The sequence below is a fragment of the Aspergillus luchuensis genome, chromosome 5, assembly GCF_016861625.1.
Source record: "Aspergillus luchuensis IFO 4308 DNA, chromosome 5, nearly complete sequence".
NCBI classification, from domain to species: domain Eukaryota; kingdom Fungi; phylum Ascomycota; class Eurotiomycetes; order Eurotiales; family Aspergillaceae; genus Aspergillus; species Aspergillus luchuensis.
Genome location: NC_054853.1, coordinates 3453506 through 3473203, shown reverse-complemented (window position 1 = coordinate 3473203; position 19698 = coordinate 3453506). Strand labels below are relative to the sequence as shown.

The 19698-nt window shown below is 53.1% G+C and overlaps 7 protein-coding genes across 7 annotated transcripts; 5 read left to right on the top strand and 2 right to left on the bottom strand.

Moving 5' to 3' along the window:
- Positions 1–698: 698 nt before the first annotated feature.
- AKAW2_51121A (dDENN domain protein) lies at positions 699–4252 on the top strand (the record flags this gene model as incomplete). The annotated part of the gene is made up of 4 exons (XM_041691015.1): positions 699–1335; positions 1425–3746; positions 3800–4054; positions 4113–4252. The coding sequence occupies 4 exons, from the start codon at positions 699–701 to the stop codon at positions 4250–4252; spliced, it is 3354 nt and encodes a 1117-aa protein (XP_041544542.1).
- Positions 4253–5642: 1390 nt separating this feature from the next.
- AKAW2_51120A (uncharacterized protein) lies at positions 5643–6062 on the top strand (the record flags this gene model as incomplete). The annotated part of the gene is made up of 1 exon (XM_041691014.1): positions 5643–6062. The coding sequence occupies one exon, from the start codon at positions 5643–5645 to the stop codon at positions 6060–6062; it is 420 nt and encodes a 139-aa protein (XP_041544541.1).
- A 421-nt stretch (positions 6063–6483) lies between these two features.
- Positions 6484–8550, top strand: AKAW2_51119A (type I 3-dehydroquinate dehydratase; the record flags this gene model as incomplete). Its single annotated transcript, XM_041691013.1, has 1 exon — positions 6484–8550. The coding sequence occupies one exon, from the start codon at positions 6484–6486 to the stop codon at positions 8548–8550; it is 2067 nt and encodes a 688-aa protein (XP_041544540.1).
- A 784-nt stretch (positions 8551–9334) lies between these two features.
- Positions 9335–11793, top strand: AKAW2_51118A (transcription factor domain-containing protein; the record flags this gene model as incomplete). Its single annotated transcript, XM_041691011.1, has 6 exons — positions 9335–9433; positions 9496–9562; positions 9613–9994; positions 10043–10206; positions 10251–11259; positions 11307–11793. The coding sequence occupies 6 exons, from the start codon at positions 9335–9337 to the stop codon at positions 11791–11793; spliced, it is 2208 nt and encodes a 735-aa protein (XP_041544539.1).
- Positions 11794–12111: 318 nt separating this feature from the next.
- Positions 12112–14016, top strand: AKAW2_51117A (uncharacterized protein; the record flags this gene model as incomplete). Its single annotated transcript, XM_041691010.1, has 2 exons — positions 12112–12280; positions 12350–14016. 2 exons carry the CDS (start codon positions 12112–12114, stop codon positions 14014–14016), a joined length of 1836 nt encoding a protein of 611 aa, XP_041544538.1.
- Positions 14017–14193: 177 nt separating this feature from the next.
- On the bottom strand, positions 14194–16970 carry RIM20 (putative pH signal transduction protein PalA; the record flags this gene model as incomplete). The annotated part of the gene is made up of 7 exons (XM_041691009.1): positions 14194–14515; positions 14561–14963; positions 15007–15581; positions 15625–16519; positions 16576–16630; positions 16675–16912; positions 16963–16970. The coding sequence occupies 7 exons, from the start codon at positions 16968–16970 to the stop codon at positions 14194–14196; spliced, it is 2496 nt and encodes an 831-aa protein (XP_041544537.1).
- Positions 16971–17484: 514 nt separating this feature from the next.
- AKAW2_51115S (putative mitochondrial carrier protein) lies at positions 17485–18792 on the bottom strand (the record flags this gene model as incomplete). Its single annotated transcript, XM_041691008.1, has 5 exons — positions 17485–17691; positions 17739–18067; positions 18114–18463; positions 18514–18548; positions 18610–18792. 5 exons carry the CDS (start codon positions 18790–18792, stop codon positions 17485–17487), a joined length of 1104 nt encoding a protein of 367 aa, XP_041544536.1.
- Between the last annotated feature and the right edge of the window lie 906 nt (positions 18793–19698).

Sequence of the window (19698 nt, the reverse complement as noted above, 5' to 3'; positions counted from 1 at the left end):
CAAGAATTAGAAGAATAAAAAATAATAATAATAATATTCAAAAGTAGAAAAAAAGAAAAAATAAAGAAGGTTAGGAGTCTTTTTCTAAAAAATTAAGGAACCATAACTTAACTTTCTTCCCATTCCTACACAAAGAGACACCTGTCAAAGCATTCCTCCTTTTTCCAGTTTGTCTCTCTTTTTCCCTTTCCCTCTTGGCCCCCTCACCTGTCTCTCTTCCGCTCTCTCTCGCTCTCGCTCTCGCTGGCTCTCCCTCCCTCCCTCCCTCCCTCCTCCTCCACTAACCGACACTCCTTTTTTTCTTGTCAATGCGTAGATCAACCTCTCAGATCGTCTCCTCTCTTCAGCATCTGCCTTTCTGCAATTCGTCCTTCTATTCCCCTCATTGCACCTGCACCGACGCTTGAGAGCCCCAGCCATCCTGCCCGTTCGCGTTCGCGACAGCGTCGCATTTCTAGACTTATGCGTTCTAGTTGCTAATACTACTACTACTACTGTCTTCACCACCCGCCCGTGATTCTGCAACACAACCCCCCCCTAATTTCTGAAAATTCTCTCCCCCCTCCCTCCTCACTGTTGATGTTCCTGGGAAATTCAGAACATCTAGCAATTGCATTTACTCCATGCTGTGACGACCCCGACGAATTGTGACGATTGATGAGTACAACCCTGCGATCTCTCAGTGACGATTCGACGAGATGCCTTTTTCCTCCTCCTCTTCCTCCTCTTCCCCGCCCGAAGCGTCCACCACCCCGCTCGCCGACTACTTCTGGATTGCCGGTGTCGATGGAACAGAGGTCTTGGAAACCTATCGCAAATTAGGGGATGAGTACCGTGCCAACAATGCCACTTCACCGGGCCCCGCCGTTACAGATACCATCGAGGAAGATGCCGATGCCGAGGAGGATTCCCACCTGGACAGTCTCTCCCGTCCCATCTCCATGGCGGGAAACCGTACCTCTTTCCAGCGCTTCTCCATGCGCTCGGTCGATCCCGAACCCAACGAGAATGGCACCCACAGCAACCGCAGCAGTATGACAATCAAGGGTGCCCCTTCTCCCCGGGGCTCCTCCTTTCTCGAAGACTTCGACTTTGATAAAGCGCTGTTCAAGTTCGCGTCGGAGAGGGAGTCGTTTCTGTCGGATCTCAATGTCAGCGCGGGCGCAATCACCCCCTCGACTCGTCCCAGATCCAGATTACGCACTCAGAAGATCGTCTCCGAGGAGACCCCACAGCCTGCGGGCCTGCTCCGGTCTAGCATAGGTAGTGTGCGGCGACACATGGCATTCCGCGATATGAACAGTATGAAGAGGCAACCGTCGATTGCTCGTCAAGGTGAGTAGAGATCCTGGTGGGGTAAATGAAGGGGGAGGGCCGACAATAGGGAGTATGGAATATAGATGGCTAACAGTGGACAATTACAGCATCTATCCGTACCTCACGACGTCTGAGTAACTACAACTCCGTGATACCTGTCCCGCAACCGCTCGAAATCTCCCCCACCATGCACCCCCTAAAGCGGAGGTTCGAGCCCGTCCTGCTCGACCGGTATCCGACAAAAGGCATGTCCGACGAACTGAAGCTGCGAGGAAATTTCCCGGACTATGTCCCCATGTTTGCTTTTCCGAACGACATCAACATAGTCTCGTCGGACCAAAGGCCGCGATCCACTTGGCACGGCTTCGTTATGACTACTGATAACGGCTCACGCTTGCACGCCATCTGTCTCATCATCTGGATCCCACTCAACCAGCGAGCGGCCGAAGAACTTGAGAAGCGTTGCGAGGAGTGGCGGAAAGACAATATGACCGATGAAGAGAGGGAGTTGGCGGCAAGTCTGGGTGAGAGGCTGGCAAGTGAGCGAGCTAAACTCTCTAGGCTTCTCGCTCAGTTACCCACCGTTCCTTCAGGGTCAGAGTCGCGAGAGCAGTTGGAAGATGAGATCAGTGCCGTAGAAGAGAAGATCACCTTGATGACTGATCTCTTGCGGCCAGTCCGTCACGGTGCAGCATCCAAGATCGAGGGTTTGACAGATGGGGATACTGGATTCTGGATTCCCCGCGCCTACGGTATCCTGGGACGAGAGGAAAACATGACCAGCTTTTGGAAGGAATGGCTGAAGGCTGTTGTTGTTCCAATGACGGACGGCAGCCTCCAGCGGATTCCCCCAAGCTCCCCGCGCATGGGCATCTGGCAACCCCTGGAGCGATATGTGATGAACCTGTGTACTGAGGCATTCAGTCCCAACTCGTCCAAGACACAGGTGGAGCTTGCGGTGCGTGAGTTGCGTCTTTTTGCTCGCAAGGAGGCTGCCAATGAGCTGCCGGGCTCTCGGAACACCGACCTGTATGCGCTCTTCCGGGCCCTGTCGTTACAGAACATCATGATCTTGTTCGAGTACGCTCTCACGGAGTCGCGCATTATCCTCTTGTCATCCCACACATCGATGCTGTACCTGGCGACTAAGGCCATCGTTGACCTGTTGTTCCCACTGCAGTGGGCCGGTGTGCTTATTCCCATCCTGCCCGCACGACTCATCCAGGCTCTGGAAGCCCCTTGTCCCTACATTGTAGGTATTGAGCGTCGTTATGAGAAGGTCGAGCTTCCGTCAGATGACTTTGTGTTGGTCGACCTGGATGCCGACCTTATCGAAAGCACTGTTCAACCAACCCCTCTCCCTCGTCATCAGCGCAGAAAGCTACTTTCCTTGCTCCAGCTGGCTGCTCCTCATCACAGTCGGTGCGGAGTACCCACTGGGCCACCGGCATATGCCGTGGAAACATACCCCTTCGATTCATTCATGTCGGAGAATTCCTCTATTTTCTCGTCCAAGGCTCAGTCTACCCAGTTGGCGAAGTACGTCAGTCTCAACTCGAGCGCTTTCGGAGCCACTTCTGTAACCCCAAATACCCAGCCCCCACTCATCTTCAACGCCTACCTGCATGCTCGCTATGAGCAGGCTGCTTCAAGGGGGTATTCGTCCAAGGGCCTAGACCGACCGGGAACTGGCTCCACGCATAAGACCGGCTCCCCGCCGTCTCCCAGAGACATCTCGCCCACGTCCGGCCATTTCCCGTCGGTCTCCGGCTCCCGTGCTGATTCCGGTACGACATTGCAGGCATCGCTGCGCGAGAAACGTTCCGGCCACTTTGATGCAGCATCTCGGCGTAGCTCCTCATTCGGGATGGACATGCGTACCGGTGTTCCGCGCCGGCCCAGTGCTCCCTTCCTCGGCCACGCACCCAATCTGTCTGTAACTACGTTGAACACCGACTATAACCCGGGTTCCACCTACGCACCTTCGGTGTATGCACAGTCCACAGTCGCTGCGTCGACGATAGTGCCCCAGGCCTCCGCGCAGCCCATTCACAACGCAGAGGGTACCTGCTGGGTGGAGGGACATTGCTTGCAAGTGCAGCCGTGGGACGACAAGGCCACCTGTGCAATTTGCGATGACCAGGCAGAAGAAAACATGTACAAGTGTACCGCCTGTAAGACAGTGGTGCACAACCGGTGCGCCCTCCAGATATGTCTTGTGTGTCCGGCCGCCTTCCACCCCGAGCAAGTTCGCGCTGCGTTTGTCCGATGCTTTGCCAGCCTGTTCTACACATACAAGAAGTTCCTTCAGCCCGCCACTGGTGACAAAAAGAAAGCTGGGTTGACATACAACTTCAACATGGAAGCCTTCATGAAGAGCTTGCCCGGGGAGCATGCGGAATATATTGCTGTCCTGCAACAGACACAAGGTAAGACACAGTGGCTTACGAGCTGATGGTCGCAATTGCTGACGTGTCACTAGGCTTTAACGAGTTCATCAGCGAACGGGAGAGAGCGAATCCCAAGTCGCGAGACCCTCGGATGACCCTATTTGATGAGATCATTCTGTCCAAGCGCAATCGGGGCCGATCCTCTATTTTCTCCGGTCGTAGTATGACCGATTTCCTATCTGACACGTCAAACCACCTCTGGAGAACCGCGAGCGCCACATCCTTTGGAGGGGGTAGTAGGAGCCAGAACACCATGTCCGGGGACTATAGCCGGCTAGTCTCACGAGGTTTGTGACCCGTCCTTTCCCTTTTGTGTCTCGAGCTAACCAAAGCATCAAATGACAGCACCGGCGAAGCTCGATAACAGTCTGATGAAGGAACCCCGCATGATCCATGGGGCGCCTCGGGTCTCGAAGACGGCAAATACTGCACGCAGAAAGCCGCTTCCCAAGCTCATGAATGGGCTTGCCATATCACCCCCTTAAGGAGGGAGCATCACATTGGTGGAGTGCACATTCCGAAAGATCACCCTTGGATATGGCACGGCCCCGTGTGACACCAGACCGCCACGTATCTCATGTCGTATCTCTTGGTCCGGACCTATTGCTGTTGCATGCGAGTAGAGATATGTGGATACGTGCGGTGGGTTATTATCATCAAATATCACTTACGAGTGGCCCGCGACCGTGTTTGAAACACTCGTCGCACCGTGCCTCAGATCCCGGCGCAACATAACCCCTGGATTGCAGCATCTGGTCTGCAAGCCAGGTCTATTGCTTACTAAAAAACATCAAACGTCTGACTGAAGGTCATGGAATGAAGGCCTCGGGTGATCTATATCTTCACGTGAACGGGCCGCTCATCCTGAGGCATGATCGCCCGGGGTTATTGGATACACCATGACAACCTCAGTTTGCATAATAATGATTGTCTGGCTTGCCAGTCACACCTGGCTTTGCAGTCACGGAGTACATACATCATATGCATCCATGTACACATAACTACCACATACCTCCCCCATACATATGCTGCGCTGAACCCAATTGCCTGAACATGAACGAGCATCCACCGATGCTGGAACAGGTATGCATTTCTTACCTGGTGTCATTATTCGAACTTCTTTGTTGTCTTTTTTCGAGAGCATTTTGATTTTTGTTTCTTTCCAATACCCCCTTTTGATTGGCTGGTATTTCTTTTAATCTATTCGAGTGCCTTTCTGGACTATTGGTGGATTCAGCCGTCATGTTACATAAGGTTCCTTCTGCACCAATTGACCACTTGCCACCTGTGGTACACCGATATGCAATTGCATTGATGAAGTACTATGTAGAATATGGGCGTCGGCCCTGGCTGTAAGGCTGATTGTCCAGGCCAGCTGGCCGGAGCATCCGGGGACTAAGGTCAGCTACGATGCAGCAGGGAGGTGGAGATGGCGGCCACTTTTTATGAACGATGCAACGTCAATTGGCCTACGGGGTACGACGCCGGGTTACTCCCCGGCCAGGGAACTGCCGCAGGTGGGCATGTCCGAACCAACAAGAAGGGGTGTAGATAACGCTATGGGAGGGGTTTTTTTCCTCGTATCATGGGAGCTTGAGGGGTGATGGCTGGTGAGACAGATCATCCTGATAGACGCGACCGTGTCCAATAGATGGGGATGCTGGGATGCTTGGATGCTGCCTGGATCTGGGGTGAGGAAACCGATCGACAGCGTGGAGATATTGTTGGTTTGATGTAGATGGATGTGGATGGAGTTCTACTGAAGTTAATTCTAGAATCTTGTCTACCAGACCCTGCCTTAGGAAGTAGAAACGAGATGGAAGAGCACGCACAGTAGTATCTACTTACTCCGTAGTAATACATGGAGTAGGATTGATGGTCTGTCGGAAGAATAGCAAGCAAGCATCAGGTGAACTAACTCTTTGGAGGCTGGGGAAACGGGAGAGGACGAGTCCCACCCGTGATTGGCGGAGAAATGGCCTCCGCCCCCCCGGTAGGCGGAGTTGGGATTCCGGGGAAATTCCTCGATTCTTTTCTCCATCGCCAATGATCCATGCCATCTTGACTGCTAGTCTCCAGCTCCAATTCTCCAAGTCTCTGCTCTCTACCCGCTCTCTCCCTCATCACGATCTGCTCCCTTTATCGGCTGAATCCCTTCTCATCTCTTCCCGAGCAGATGTCGTTCCTTCTCTCCAGATCTTCTCTACATTGTCTCCTGCTTCCCCCCCTCTTCCTCACTGTCTTGAAACTCTGTTGATCGGCGTGAAGCCCCTAAACCAATCTGCTTGCATTTGACTCCGACTTTCCGGCTATTAAACGCTAAGCCCCGACGCTGTCTTGTCTTTCCGCCGGCGCTCCGTTCTTAGTAGTACTTGACTCTCCCTCCTTGTCTTTCTTGGGCTTGGGGTTGTCTGTCGGTGTACTCGGCTCTGGTGCAGATATCACTTTCCCGAGTTTGGTTGGGGTCCATCAATGCCACATACAGTACATACATACTACCTCTATAACCGGTCTTGACTTACTACTGCTGCTACTACTCTTACTGTTATATACTACTACGTCCGCTGTTGATTTTGTTCCGTGATCTCTTCTCCGCGATCGACGAAGAGTCAACGTGACGTATCTTTTTTCGACATCCAACGGTCGCATCCAAGTATGAGAAGGAGCAGTATACTGCATATGCAATGAGATGATGCAGACAGCCCTTCATCAGCCCATGGGGATGACACTCTTGGCTGATGCCGCTACTTCATCCCTCACGGCTCTCAAAGGCTCTACCACATCTTCTGCTTTTTCGTCGCTAACCGTGCCCCCGGAGCCTGCACGGACGGTCGTTACAGTCTACAGTCCGGGGCAAGAGGCCATCGTTCAAGTGGTTGCGGATATCCTCGGCAAGCCTTGGACTACCGAAACCTCACTGTCTACGTGTGGCCCAGGCAGCAACGCCGTCGTCGTAGGGTTTCTCGCCACGGAAGATTCAATTGCAAGCTTGCAAGTGGATGACCCGTCGTCCTGTATTCTGGTCAATACGCATTGTGTCGACGATGGATCGTTTCCGGATGACGCACTCACCGAGCGCTGCCATTATGAATTCCTCTACTCTCTGCGCAGTCCTTTCTTTCGCCGCGACCTGACTCGCTTCTTGTCGTTGATTCTGGGCCAGACTCGGCCGCATGAGGACTTGAAAACCAAGAACCGTACCAACTTCATCTCCACGACATTCCCGGATGTGCATGCGGCCCTGCCAAACCTCGACATCCTCTCTGTGGGGTCGGATGCCGTCGAAATCCGCGTGGATCTGCTAGTTGATCCTGAACCACCCCAGGGGGCAGAAGTGTCGGTGCCGAGCCTTCGCTACGTAGGGCAGCAGCTGATGTTACTTCGGCAGCATACGGAGCTGCCCATTATTTTCACCACCCGGTGCACCAAGGAGAATGGCAAATTCCCCATGGACGACCCGATGCTCTTCTACAAGTATCTGCGGCGGGCGATTCAGTGGGGAGTGGAGTACATTGATGTGGAGCTGTGGCTGCCCGAAGACATCCGGAGACGGCTGTCGGAGGTCAAAGGGAACAGCATCATCATGTCTGCGTTCCACGATTTCTCTGGGACGTGGAAGTGGACGTCTCCAGAGGCACCCCGGATCTTTGCGGAGAGCGCCAAGTATGCGGACATTGTCAAGATGATTGCCATGGTGACTACGATTGAGGCCAACTACGAACTGGAGTACTTTCGGTCGACGATCAAGGGGACCTACGGGCCCTACCCACTTCTCTCGGCAGTCAACATGGGCCAACTAGGGCAGCTTTCGCGTGCACTCAATACGGTGTTTTCGCCCATCACGCATCCGCTGCTGCCGATGATTGCCGCGCCCGGCCAGCTGACCGCCGCCGAGATCAACGAGGCCCTCCACATCATGGGACAACTCCCGAAGCGAGATCTGTACGCGATTGGGTCCTTCCGATCCACGCCGCAGTCGATGTTTATGGAGAAATGCTTCAATGAGCTGAGTCTACCGCACACACTGACTTCGATTGACCGGGGTCCCACGGGCTCGATCGAGCGGGTGATCACGCAGCCGAGCTTTGGGGGAGCGTCCGTTCACCCGCCGATCGCCAGTGGGACGAGCAGCATCCCGGCCATCAGCGAAGCAGCGCAGGCGATCGGACTGGTGGATACGATTGTGGCCATGCGGGGCTCTGGGCGGCCACAGCAGCCAGCGCCACCGCAACAGCAGTTGATGGGGGAGAATGCGACGTGGAAGGGAATCCGGGCGACGTTGACACGGGACTATGTGCCGTCGGCGTACCGGGGACGAGCAGCCATCATCTTAGCGGGGAGCGAGAGCGAAGCGTCGGCGACGATCTTTGCATTGCGCAGTCTGGGAGTGGGCGCGATCCACACGGTCGGGTTCCGGGCGCGCGGCCCGCTGGCGGAAGGACTGGAGCCGTTTACGTCGATCCAATCGGTGAAGATGGTGGAGCAGCCGTTCGTGATGGTGTCGGCGCTGCCACCAGAGAAGTCGCTGCTGGTGCAGCCGTTGCTGCGGCACTACCGGACGAGTGGACGCACATCGCCGCCGTCGACTCGGGGGAAAGTGTACCTGGACTTGACCAGGGGAGAGCGCACGGGAGACCCGGTGGGGGTAGCCGTGCGAGCCGGCTGGACGGCGTATGGGATTGAAGATGTTGATGCATGGACGACGGTGGAGACGCTGCGACTGCTGGTGGGACAGAATGTACCGTTTGATTTTGTACGTATGGCATCGGGACGGGTGTTTTGATTATATCTTGATATAGAATTGGAGTAAATCGGTATATGATAAATGAATGAACTGTATCCACTTTGAGTAGGGGTATTAGTGCTGCTACTGCTTTCAGTTGTAATGGTGTGATGAATGCAGTGTGATCGTCCTTACAACAGACGATGGATATTAAAAGCAATCACGGCAAGTGAAATAAATTAAATACTAAGAGTGCCGGGCCGGGGCATATGCCGGCTGCAGAATAGCTTCTCTTACTAGACTGGAAAGGTCTGCAGGATGATAGATTGCGATCGACAGTTTCTGACAAGATGTTCACCAGTTCACCATATATTCTGGCACTATCCTGGATAGTGATGATGGCTTTTGAGAAGTGCTGGATTTGCGGACGAGAATCCGTGCTGGAAGCGGGAAAATCCCGAGGAATATTTAACCGACAGAGAGTTGGTGCTTCATGCATGAATTTAACATTTCTCACCAACCACTTAACATGATCATACTGACTACTAGTAACTCAACTGATGCAAGAAAAGAGAAACTCCCCGCATTCGCAGTGTCTAACCAGATCCATCTTAGTCCACCGGCTTCTCCACGTTTGCTTTTGGTTTTAAATCCGGGGTCACTTCGCTTTTCTTCTTTTCCCTCACTTTCTCTCTCTTCCTCTTTCTTCTTCTGCTTCGGCTTCTTCTTCCTTGACTAAATCATCCTTTCCTCTCTTCCCCACAACCACGTCTCAACAACAACTCCAACTCTCACGCCATCCTCTTCATCCTCTCCATCATCCATCCTATGCACAGGCAATGCCATGTCCCGCCCCCAGGTCAGCATCGACCGTCTCACTCCCCGTCGCGTCCATGCCGAACCCCGTGAATCCATGAACTGCAAGTCCTGCAGAAAGCGAAAGGTACTCAGATTATTATCTTTTGTGAGATCAGCATCATCTTCTTGATCTGACAAAATTGCCAGATCAAATGTAATCGTCTACGACCCAGCTGCGAGGCCTGCAAGGTCTTCCAATGTCCATGCATCTATGGTCTGATCCTCTGCCTGCCACGTTAATCCGAACTCTACTCATTCTGGTAGACGCCGTTCCTAAAAAGCGGGGACCCAAAACCGATGTCCTGGAGGCCTTGTTAAAACGTGTTGACGGGCTGGAAAAGCGCCTCCAGGAAGACTCGCCGATTTCCCCGACCTCGGCTGCCTCCCCCATCAAATCCATGGACCAGCAACTACTGCCGTCCGCCTCCACGCCATTCCACTTTCCCCCGGCGCCTCATGGCTTTCCCCCACCCCCGCAATCGCAGCCGCAGCAACACCGGCTGCCCGATGCCATGCTGGACAACTACTTTGCTCGGCTGCATGGGAAGCCGTATTGGATTCTGGATGAAACGGCGACTCGTCAACGGCATCAGCATGGACAATTACCGGTGCATCTGTCTATGGCGATTTATGCCCTAACCCTAAGGTAGTAATTATTGTTCCTCGGTCGTAAAAGTCTGGCTGATGTTGTTAGATATACTACGCCGAATCCACCGCAAGGCAGTCTGGAGTATGCTCGGCAGGCAAGACGGCTGGTTGATATTGACAACCCGTCCATCGAAGGGACCCAGTCTCTGCTACTACTCTGTCATACCTTCTTCGCCTACGGGTGTGGCAAAACAGCCTACATGGTATTAGGTATGTGCGACGCCAACTGACGCAGACTGGTGCTGACTGCTCAGCCAATGCGGTGTCCATGACACTGGCGCTGGATTTGTATCGCGAAGCACCCGCAGCGCTGCCCGCGGCAGAACGTGAGATGCGACGGCGATTGTTCTGGACCGTCTACGTGATGGATCGCTTCCTCACCTGTGGCTCCAAGCGACCGTGTCTTATTGCCGACCATTCCATCGTCCTGCGTCTTCCGGGCAGCGGGTCTGAAACGGGCGAATGGTTTAACCCGGTTGGCCCTAATATCCATTACTCCCCGGACCGTCGCAAAGGCCCTGGTGGCCCAGCTCTTTTAGTCGACATTACGCGCATTCTGGGTGTCACGCACCGCTATCTTGCCGCGGGAGGCGTCAAAGGCGACTCGCATTTTCCCTGGCACGCTCTCTCCAATCTATCCAAGATCCGCCAGGAACTCGACCTCTGGGCGGCTGGCACACAGGACTTGTTCGCATCGATCGAAACGCTATTCGGTCATCCGGAGAGCACGCTGCTACTCCTGAGCAAGCTCATTTACCACCTCGTGCACTGTCTACTCTATCGGCCCTTCCTTCCCATCGACCTGGTCGAGCTGCGCGGTACCGGACAGCATCAGTCGTGGCAGATCGAGGCGACAACGCTCTGTTTCTCGCATGCCAATGCTATCGCCGAGCTGGTGGAGCTGGCCCGACACGCGCCACGCATCGAGTGGCCCGCCCTGGTGGCATACTGCGTGTGCACGGCTGGCACCGTACACGTACACGGCGTCCACTATCACGGGCGCGAGGGAGAAGTGTTTGCGTCGAGCGCAGACTTTCTCGCGCGTGAGATGCACCAGCTGTCGTGGCTACGGCAGTACTGGGCGGGGGTGCAGCACCAGCGGGAGATGCTGCAAAGTATTTCAGGATGCCATGCCGAGCTGGTGCGGACAATGGCAGCGCGACCGGTGCGATTTGCCCCGGTGTTCCATCTCGAGGACTTCCTGGACCGGTATCCGGGGCTAGCCGTGGATGGGGCGCATTTGCGATTAGTGGACGGAGACGAGTAAGCCACCACCTTTCATATAAAACTTATAATGCTGACTTGTTTAGATTACCACTGGACCGACCCGATTTCAACAGACTTATGTACCCGCCTGCATCGACTCTACCTTCGCAAGGCCGAGGATCCATCAGCTTCCAACCATCACCGACATGGCCACAACCCGAACTCGCCCTACCAGAGAGCAGTCTAGGCTTCTCACCAGGAGTGAGCAACTCCCCTGCACCATTTCTCTCCGACCCATTCACTGCACCGACACCGCCCGCACAGCCCCAGTACGCGACGTTTCCGTTTGAAGCCACGCCGGGCGGACCGGCACTGACGCCAGACGCCCCGTCACAGGGCAGCTCCAGCGCCACTGCAACAGCAGCAGGAGCTGCAACAGGCACAGGCGAAGGCGAAAAAGACCCGTTTCTGAGTCTGCTGGAGCAACTGGCAGAGAACGAGCATTCGCAGGGCGGACCCAGCGAGCTGGACTTTTTCCTCGGAGAGGGGCTAGATATGGTGATGCCTGAGGTGGAGGTGGAGAATCCGTAAGCCAGATACGAGCCAGGACATGAACCTTAGGGAGAAGTAAATACGGAGCGATGATACCCTGTACATTATAATCAACACCAGCCAGCAGCAGCATAGTACATACACAAGTAGCTAAGCATACTAGCATATAATTAGGCCATAACGATCACATGACATGACATCATGACACCACCCTCCAACTAACTTTTGCTCACACAAGTTCACATGATACAACATCTCCAACTACTAAAAACAGACACATAATAATTCGCCATGTCCTCCCCACTACCATAGAGTATATGGTAGAGAGAGATAGAGAGAGAGGAAGAGGGAAACGGGATGGACCATAAAATCGACACCCTCGCCACCCTCCACAACTGGACCCAAGGCACTCCATCCCTGTATCCTTTCACGGGCATTATTCAACTGTACCTGGCGGAGGAGATCTCGGTAGTGACGGCTGTCGGAGAGATCAGTGCGTTTATGGAGAAGAGGGGGGAGGGAATAGGTGACACCCCTATCCCACCATCATCATACCTTATATATATTACACCTCATGATGCTAATAATAATATAGATGAATGCGTCCACGACCTATGGGCCAGTATTCTACACGCAGGGAGATGTCTACCCTGCACAAATATCATGGTATCATCAGCATCAGCTACTACTGCTGATAGAAGTATCACGTCCAACGGTAATGGTGGTGAGCTGGGAGAAAAAAAGATGATAAAGAAAGAGACTATCGACACAGACATCTCCCATCACCAAACACCCACCCCATCGCAGAAGAAACTGATTGCCTTGTTGCACGCGATCAAGAATATGCCGGATGTGCATGTGCATATTCGCGCGAGGACGCAGTCAAGGTATTCTTATTCTGCTGCTTCGCAGGTGGGTGGTTCGGGGGCGAGGGAGAGGTATAGTTCTTATGGTGGTGGTGGTGGTGTTAATGGGGATATTACTGAGAAGAATGAGAATGAGAATGACCCTGGAAATGGAAATGAAGGGGAAGATGAAGGAGAGAGTACAGAAGAAGAAGAACTATACCACCCATCCCTAGGTGTATATCTTGATGGGACGGTGGGTGGGTCGCATTATATTCGCCATTTGCATGATTCTGTGGCTACACCTGTTCCTCCTCCACCTCCACCTCCTATACCGTCAGAACCAGGAAAGAACACCAATACACCCCAATCTCAAACCCAGAATCAACCTCAACCTCAACCCCAAGAAAATTCCCGACCCAAACCGCCCAAACTCCCCTCCTCAGCATCCGAATCGACCATCCGACCCACAAAAGCCAAGAGTCTAGTATGGGCCTACCTACCACATTTCCGAGATGTGGTAGGGTTAATATTTACTGATTTTGGAGATGTGCTCGGGATGCATCTGCACCCTTTTCCACATACACATACACATACACATCAACAACACCAAAAATGGCACCCCAAAGACCAAGCCATCCTCCACCAAGCATGGCTCAACTTCACCACATTCCTCGCATTCCTCGCTAGAGAAGGGGTATTACATTCCCCGAGTGACTCGGATAATTATGAGTATGGGTTTGATGAATATGATTGGGGATTTGATCATCATGATAATGGTCATAATAATGAGGATGGGGATGAAAGCGACGGAGTTGGGTCCTGGATCGATGATCTTGCGATTTCGTGTCTTCGGATACTTGATAATCTTCCACATCAACATGATCATCATCATCATCACCATGATAAGAATGATACTCTACAAAACAATACCAAGATCCTCACAGCAACAACCTTCGCCCTTCTCTACGGTGAACATCTCTGGCGGAGACGTGGGATTCGCACTCCTTCCCCTCCTCAGCAAGAAAAACCACAAGAAGACAAGGATACGGAGAAAGAGAAAGAGAAAGAGAAGGATAATTACATAGTAGCAGGTCTCACCCTCGATGAATTCGAATCCGGGTCTGTGTCTGCTTCTACGTCTACCTCTGCGGCGAATTCTCCTTCTCCACCTTTGTCGGTTTCACCACATCCACAGAATAATGAGGATGAGGATCCGGATGGGAGTGAGGATAGGGATAAGGATAAGGGGAGGTTTATTGCCAGGAAGACCTGGGAAGGGTGGATTCGGAGGTGTAATGAACTTGCGGGGGATGTTGGCCCCGGGATCGGGATCGGGATGGGGTTGTGGGATGGGACGAGGGAGGCGGCGTGGTTGGCGGGGGAGGTGTTGAGGAGGGTATTTTCTATTTCATAGTAGTGGTTGAGGGGTATGTATATAGTCAAGTTGAGGAGTGTATATAGGTAATCATGTAGTGATGTCACTGCAGTAATATAGATCAGATTTATTAAACACTGTAATGTAGATATGAACATGTATGTATGTATGTATTCAATGCTGTACTGTTTATGCTCTAGCAATTATTATTGGACGTTATGAAAACTTCACTCCCTTGCTCGGATCCCACTGTCCCCCAAACCGTATCCCCATCTCCGGTGACCAGATCCCCGGAGTCATCGGTGGCCGCGCATTCGCCCGCGTAGGCTGCGGTGCCGTCATGGGCTCGGGTCTGGGTGCTGCTTGAGGAGCAGTGTACGATGGTTGCTGAACCTGCGCCGGAGGAGCATTATAGGAAGGCTGCTGAATCTGCGCCGGAGCGTTATAAGATGGCTGCGGCTGAGGCTGCGGTTGCGGCTGCAGTTGTGGCTGGCGCGAGATATTTAGCGACGCCATGGCGGCAGCACTCGAAATGTCACTATCCCAGTTAGCTAGATTCCAAAGTCAAGTGGTATAATCTTACCCCTCTAGCTGGCTGGCTTCCATTCGCCGCTTATGCACAAACGCCTTGCTGTCGTCGCGGAAGCGTCCCACAATCTTTGCCAGATCGTTGTAGAACTTCCGTCCCACTTCGATGTTCGACAAGATCTCCTTGTACTTCAAATACCCGTTCTCCAGCTCCTGCAACGCCCGCTCGCGCTCCTTGGTCGATGCGTCGCCGGTATGTGCCCGTGTAAACGCCCGGTTGGCCTCCTGCACCCGTGCTGCGATCTCGTCTTGGTCTTGCTGTTCCCGTGTGACCATGTCTAGATCTGTGTCATACAGATGCAGCTGCTCCTCGAAGAGATCCTCGAACTGGCTGGCCTGGATCGCCTGCATAGGAAACTCGCGCTCCAGCCGTGCCGTCTCTTTGATAAGTGCTTGGCCTACTTCTGTTAGCTCGTCCTCCTACATTGGCAGGTCACTTACTAATATCGTCCGCCCGCGCCTTGTCCTTCAATGCCTGCGCTTGCCGTTTTCGCCGGCTTTCTAGACGGCTCACCTCGCTCATACATCCCCGCAGTCGGCTCACCTCGCGCTCGACCTCCGGCGGCAGAGCAGCCCACCGGCTGCTAGGGACGTACATCTCCAGATCACGGTTCGTGCCAGTCAACACCCGGAACACTGCCGCGGAGTCTTTCAGCTTCTGCTCAACCAGGTTATCACTGCTCTGGGCCGACGTAAAGTATCCCTCGATTTCGCGCGACGTCGTGTACAACTTTGGCGCAGCCTCCTCTGACGAAGCTCGAGACCAGCGATCGGTGCCGAATTTCCGGCGCGACGCATCATCTTCCGCTTTTTCCGCCGCCAGAAGCTCCACGCCCTCGTTGTATACAGCCCTGTCGTTGGCCTTGACCTTTGCCGTGTCCTCAAGCGACTTGCGCAGCCGGTTCAGTCCGTCCTGCTGGCGCATCTCTTCTGCGTGCGAAACCAGGGTCGGGGGAAGTCCAAGCGGTTTCTCCAAAGCCTGCAGCGATCCTGGAAGATTCAAAGAAGACAACAGACTAACTGGTTAGTCTTGCATAGCAATAGAAAGGAAAAACTTACTCCCTGAGCTTATCCGTCATATTCTCCAACTCCCCAATGATGTTCTCATTGATCAGTCGATCCCGACGATCCGAGTAGATGCTGGCAGCAATGTGCACTGCATACGGCACCAGTTTAGAGAACAGCGGTTGCCCCAGAGGCCCGTTCTCGCCCAACATAGAGATAGCATCAGTCACCTGGGACGGCGCCTTCGCGGCAACCATGGACGCCCGGTCAATTAGCTTGAGCTCCGACTTGGGCGGCACCGGATTGAGGTAGATAATATCATTATCCTTCTCAGCACGCTTCAAATCCTCGGTCACCCTGGTCTTCAACCCCTGCAGATCACCGAGCACAGTCCGGTTAATCCAGCGCGATTCCTTCAACGCTTCATTGACGCATGCCTCGCTGTCCCTCAGACGAGCAACCTCCTCACCGTACTTGCGCTTCTCCAAGCAATCCAAGGACTGCCGGTACTGCGCAGCAGCAGCAAAATGATGATGCTTAGCCGTCATATGGTGAATCCACTCAGGACTGATAGCATTCGACTTGACCGCATGATCTCCCGCCTCTGCATAAAAGTCCGAGACCTTGGCCGCCAACCGAGCAATCGACGCATCCTTCAGCCCGTCCTTGACAGCCTTCTGCCAGAAACATTCCTGAGCCTGTGCCAAAAGCAGCTGCTCCAAGCTCTGCAGTGTCATATCATCCATATCCTCGGGAGGCGACGTCCGCAGATCGGGAAGGATATCCGACCGCAAGTGAGTCAGAACCCCAGCCGCCTGGCAGAAGTAATTGCACGCCTGCTTGAGACCATCCGATGTCGTGCGGTTCACGGAGAATGCCAGCTGCGAGTACAGCGCAGCCAAGTTGAAGATAACGTTCGCAAGCTCGAAGCGGATATTATTCTGCGAAACTGAGACCGGTCAGCCACCACCATCACCACCCCAATCCCTGATAGATATCACCTACTCGGTCTAGAAGTATTGAATCCAAACGCAGGATACCACGGAAATTCCACCCCAACCTGCTCATGTTAACTTTATCCCTCTGCATCATCGATCTACTCACATCCACCGGAAACTTCCCACCCAGCCATTTCAGCTGCGCCGCATAGGTAACCAGTCGACTGACCCCGCTGACATGAGGCTCCTGGACATTGATCGCTTCGTTTCGCAGTCGCTCGATGATCAATAGATCCTCGGCGAACATGTCCGGGCGTTGGTCATATTTGGAGGAGATGTATTGCGTGATGGCATTCGACAGCGTGACGGAGTGCGACCGCCGAAACGGGACCTGGAGGATATTACTGAAGAGCGTTAGCAGTATTCATCATGTAAATGTAGCAGCAGCACGTACGACGCCATCGTGTCAGTCGAGAGAGCATAGACATGCAGCCAGATCTCCGGAAGTTTTGTTGACGGAAAAGCCCAACCCCACCCGGGCAACGCATGACGTTGTGGGTGCCTGAGGCAGAAGTACGTTACATCCCACTTAAGGCTGTGCCACAATACACCATGTACTTACACCTGCTGCAGCAATGTACATCATCAATTTGTATTTTCGGCTAGTATGTACTATTTACTTCCAGTTGAGCAATATCCTTCCTATCCACCAATGCCCAACCATATCCTGTTCAATGAGCCAGCTCATCTGCTATGTTGTGATGTATTCAATCAACCAGCCACCAATACTTCTGTAGACGTTCAACCTTCCAGATAATCAACACTTCTTAAGAAGTATTCAATCAGCCAGCTCATCAATACTTCCTAGAAGTATTTAATCTTCCAGATAGCCAATACCTCAGTAGATGTATTCAGCATTCCGCTCGGTTTTGCGGTTGAGGGTGTAATCATTCAGCTCATCAATCCCGCTCCTGATTTAATCATCGAGATTATCGATTCTTTTGTTCATGTATTCGTAGATGCTCAGAAGAATCATGTTGTTGATAGCAGTACGGATCAAAATGATCGACAAACCCTTGTAGATGCTGGACTTCGCCATAGCCGAGGCCGCCTCTCCGACTTCCTTGGACTTGCCAAGCAGCACGCTCTGAGCGCGAGTCTTGCGGGTGTCAAGCGGGTAGGTCTATTTCGTTAGCTGCTTCGTCCCCAGTCTGTAGAACGTACACTTACACAAAACCAGGGCATGGTGCTGCAGATCGCACCAGCAATCGCGGGCGCTCCTGTTCCCTTACCCATTTCTCTTTCCGCAATCTGCTTGACAGTCTCATACACGCCAAAGTACAGGCCAGTGCCAACAGTGTCGCGCAGGGCATGAAGATGGAATCCGGTGTACAATCCGCGGAAACCATATTTCTTGTAGATCTGTCGGAACGCTTCGGTAGTGCTAAGACGTGGCATGTTACGCAGTGAAGGGTCATTGGGCGCATTGTTAGAGGCCTGGGAACGGTGGGACATCAAGACCGAGGTCTGAACTACGTTCTTCGCAAGCTCAAAGGGACCTGTTCTCGTTAGTAGACTTCTGAGTATGGTATAGACCATACTTACAAGCAACTGGCGAACTGACGAGTCCTGCAAAAAGACCAGCAGCGGTAAAAGTAACCACAGTAGAAACAGTGGGGCTGCTGCCTTCCTGGTCGTAGATTTCCAAAGGTGACTCCCCGGTCATTCTCTGGATAAAGTCGGAGACCTTATTCTTGGCAAAGGCATAGGTGGTAAAGTTCATCACTCTGACCGCCGTAACGCTTGCAAGAGGTGGCAGAGCGCCTGATTTCAACAAAGCATTAACATCCGCTGTAAGAATGCTGGGTGAGGTCAACCTACCAGCCACGTAACCACGCGGGCCTTCAGTACGCCACAAATAGCGGATACACTGAGCTACATTTTGAAAGTTGTGTCTGTCAAGGTCAGTACATCTGAAGCAGTAGCAAGCAAATACCCTACTTACGTCTGCATACGGGTTTTGACGTTTTCCAGGGGAGTCTGCAAGCAGCTAGTCAGTTCCTCTTGCTCGACCTCTTGACGCGTAGCGCGTAGCACTCACCACTGCGAGCGTAGCGAAGACAGTGGATGACGCCGAGGCTACCTGAGTCTTGTAGCTCTTAAGCAGTTTGTTGCGTGTCGCTTCATCCATCGTCAAAGTGGTTTGCGTCGACCGGGCTAAGGGAGAAGGTTGAGGGGGGGGAGGTGAGAAGGGTGCATGTTCAGAGTGTTTGTCAAGAGTCATTCCTGGAGGTATCCCATCTGTGGCAGATGAAGTGCTCCGTGTTGATCGCTTAGTCGTCGTCGCCGGCGGAGACCGTGAGGGTCAGTGAAGGAGATGGTGAGATGCAGGCTGGGGAACCCTATGGAACGCAAAGCGGTCTCTCAACGTGCGAGCAGACCGTTCGGCGTCCCACAATTGTCCATGAAGCAGGCCTCAGCAAGCCTGGTGATCGCACAGCTGTCCACAACAAGGGAACGTGAACGTTGGCGTATATATGAAATGATTGTGCAAGTTCGAGCAACCGAGGCAGTGACAGCACTCAGCTTCACAAGCAATAGTCAAGCTCGGACGCACTCAGCCTGGTCGTGATGGTATGAACAAAAGCTTTGTTCCAGTGCAAGAATGTGCAGACAATCCCTCTTCCACACCCAGGAACTATATCGAGACAAACGACGTCGTCTGAGCTATCTGGACAGGACGCACAGGTCATTAGCCATTTTGGTTCTTTTCATCCGCACCAACCCCGCCATCACAGCGGGACCACATTATTCTTTAAACCCAGTTACCTCCGTCCGAGCAACATCATGGACCTGGGCTGGATAACTTACCTCCAGAAGACGAACTCGACTGTCGGGAGTGGAAGAAGGGTCAATGAGGCGGGGACAATGGGCCGTGCGGGCGAGAAATCCAGAGTCGAAATGCAAGAAAAGAGGGAGGAGGGAGCAGCCGGAGATCATCACGATGGACTACCGAGTTGGTTTTAGGTTCTTATTGGGAGAAAGTTAAGTTGACTAGTTAAGTTAGTGACCTTTCCAGCTTGTCTGCGGGTTTTCTGACTAAGGCAGGGAATCTTCCCCAAGAATCAGGCAAACAACAACGAGGCATGTGGCCGGTGCTTCTGGATGCGGTTTAGTGGCAGCCGGGCTG